The 2,200-nt window shown below is 45.2% G+C and overlaps 1 protein-coding gene across 4 annotated transcripts in view; it reads right to left on the reverse strand.

Annotated features, from left to right (window-relative positions):
- Positions 1-2,028, reverse strand: part of tup (LIM1_Isl and LIM2_Isl domain-containing protein tup) — a 41,400-nt gene extending 39,372 nt beyond the window's left edge. For all 4 annotated transcript variants that reach the window (XM_018449037.1, XM_018449036.1, XM_018449035.1 and 1 more), the window contains exon 1: positions 584-2,028. In XM_018449037.1, the coding sequence (XP_018304539.1) occupies positions 584-698 (115 nt within the window). In that variant the 5' untranslated portion in view covers positions 699-2,028. The remainder of the gene's footprint in view (positions 1-583) is intronic.
- Between the last annotated feature and the right edge of the window lie 172 nt (positions 2,029-2,200).

The raw sequence follows: 2,200 nt of genomic DNA on the forward strand, positions 1-2,200 counted from the left end.
CAGCCAATCTTTTTTTTTTTTCAGTGTAAGAATAATCGAAATTTGCAGATGTAACATAAAGAAAATTGAATTACTTGACATTTTTATGTAAAATGACGATTGTTACAATAATAAATACATGATTTCAGAACTAATAGTAGATTCAATTATATAATAATGTATTCTTTGCCTTAATATTGCTTCACATGGAGAAAGCCGAGTTAATGATAGCGTTCAACAGAAAAAGCGGTTTTGCAATTATTATGAGATTCTTTAATATCTTTAGTTTATACAGTTATATCATTGAAGAACACGACAAGACGAATCATACTAAAGACTTGCACGATATTTGCAAAGCTACTTTTTCTGCTGAACGTAGTCATTTTTACTCAACTTTGTCATTCAAACAATCACTGCAGAGGGTGTCCAATAAAACTGTCAGCTCCGGAAGGATATAATTGCGTAAGTTCAATAGACCCATGTCAGGTCTACAAGGTTAAACTTAACAAATTTACAAGTTTGGCTTATAACAATAAGAGGTTCGCACATATATATTTCAAATCTCTGCGTGAAGACTAGGGAAGAGAACAGCTCAAATACTCACTCTGCGTGGGATCGGCCGGCTCGTCGTGTATATTGACCGGTGAAATTTTCAGCGATCTCGGAGGGCCCTGAAAGCCGATGGGCCCGGGCCCCCCGGCTGCGCCCACCCGCTGCATCACACCGGCAGCCCCTATTTCCGCAGCTCTGCCACTCCTGCGCACCTCGCGCGACGGTTTTCGAGCAATCTTGAAGCCTTCGTACGCCGACCACCGGCCGTACCCTTTAAACTCGCTAAACTTCGGCCCGACGTCTCTGCTACCTTTAGAGCGCTACCGAAGCTCACCGGGGGTCGAATCGTCCCCGACACGTACAACACGTTAGATCAAGAAGAGTTTCAGATTTTTCTGCTGCTTTCCTACGTCATCGGATTAGAACTCAATTCTTATGCGATTTAGAAGCAGAGAATCACGCGTGTCTCCCGATAAGCTTCTCAACGAACCACACAATATCAACGTAATGTAATGGTGACTTGTATTATTGTTTTATCGAAATGGCAAATATTCGAAACGTTCGTTGGCAAGTTTTGACGAATTTTGAAGGCAGTTAAATTAATCTCTACCGAGTGTGATTGGCGCTCCGTCTGTTGTTCCAGCTTGTCGCCTGTCCAGTTCAACCGACACCTTCACAACTTCTTGGTTCGTTGAAAGTTTATTCGTAACTCGCTATTTTTTTTATATTTCCACGACCTCTTGCTTTGTCGAGAGTTCCCTCGGTTCACCTGGCACTTCCAACTCTTCTCTTTCGCGGTTTTTCACTCGATCCTCTTGCTCCGATTCTTCTTCAGGATTTCCGTCGAATCACCACACTTCGACACGCACTCCCTGAGTGTCGCGAAACTTATCTTGCGAGTTTGGCGAGAGGTTTTTCGTGGATGTCAAGTGTAAATGCGATCATAGACATGATCGATGACTGTACAGAACTGGAAGAACATTCCTGATCTCTGCGATCGAGTTTGACGTTCTTGCCGGAGCAACTGGCTCCGAAATCGGCTACTTGCGGTCCCTTACCGGAATTGCGACACGATTACGTTCTCGTCACTCATCAGCAACGCCGGGTGAGAAGTAATGATCGCAATGTAATGATGAATATTCCGTTACTGAAACTTTTGAGGAGACGAATCGAACGATAACAGACAACGATAAGGGCAAACGTAAGAAACAATCATTGTAGCAGAAGCTGGACGAGACGTTTGAAGAAAGGTATAGAGATCAGAAGAAAGAAGGGGACAAAGGGATAAGAGGGGAGCAGGTGAAAAGAGAAAGGGCAGGCATCAAGAGAAAGACAGATGGAAAGGGAGGGAGTGAAAGAGATAGGGAGAGAGAGATAGAAAGAGAAAGAGAGAGAGAGAGAGAGAAAGAAAGAAGAAGAGAGACGATACGGTTACACGAAACTACTCCAACGAAACTGACGACGCGGGGCCCCGGGAGCCACTGACTGCCAGTTAGGCGTCTCGCTATAGTCTGCTGGAGAATCCAACCCAACCTAACCGGACCCCACTGCCGGATCCCCACTATCCACTCTATTGCTCTCTCGCTCTCCTCCACCATTTCTCACTCGCACCCACCGCAGACCGGTGGTTCCCCTACCTTCGCCAGGACCTCGCGGCGGATCTCTGTAA

The sequence above is a fragment of the Mycetomoellerius zeteki genome, unplaced genomic scaffold (assembly GCF_001594055.1).
Source record: "Mycetomoellerius zeteki isolate Tzet28-1 unplaced genomic scaffold, Tzet1.0 scaffold228, whole genome shotgun sequence".
Lineage (NCBI taxonomy): Eukaryota > Metazoa > Arthropoda > Insecta > Hymenoptera > Formicidae > Mycetomoellerius > Mycetomoellerius zeteki.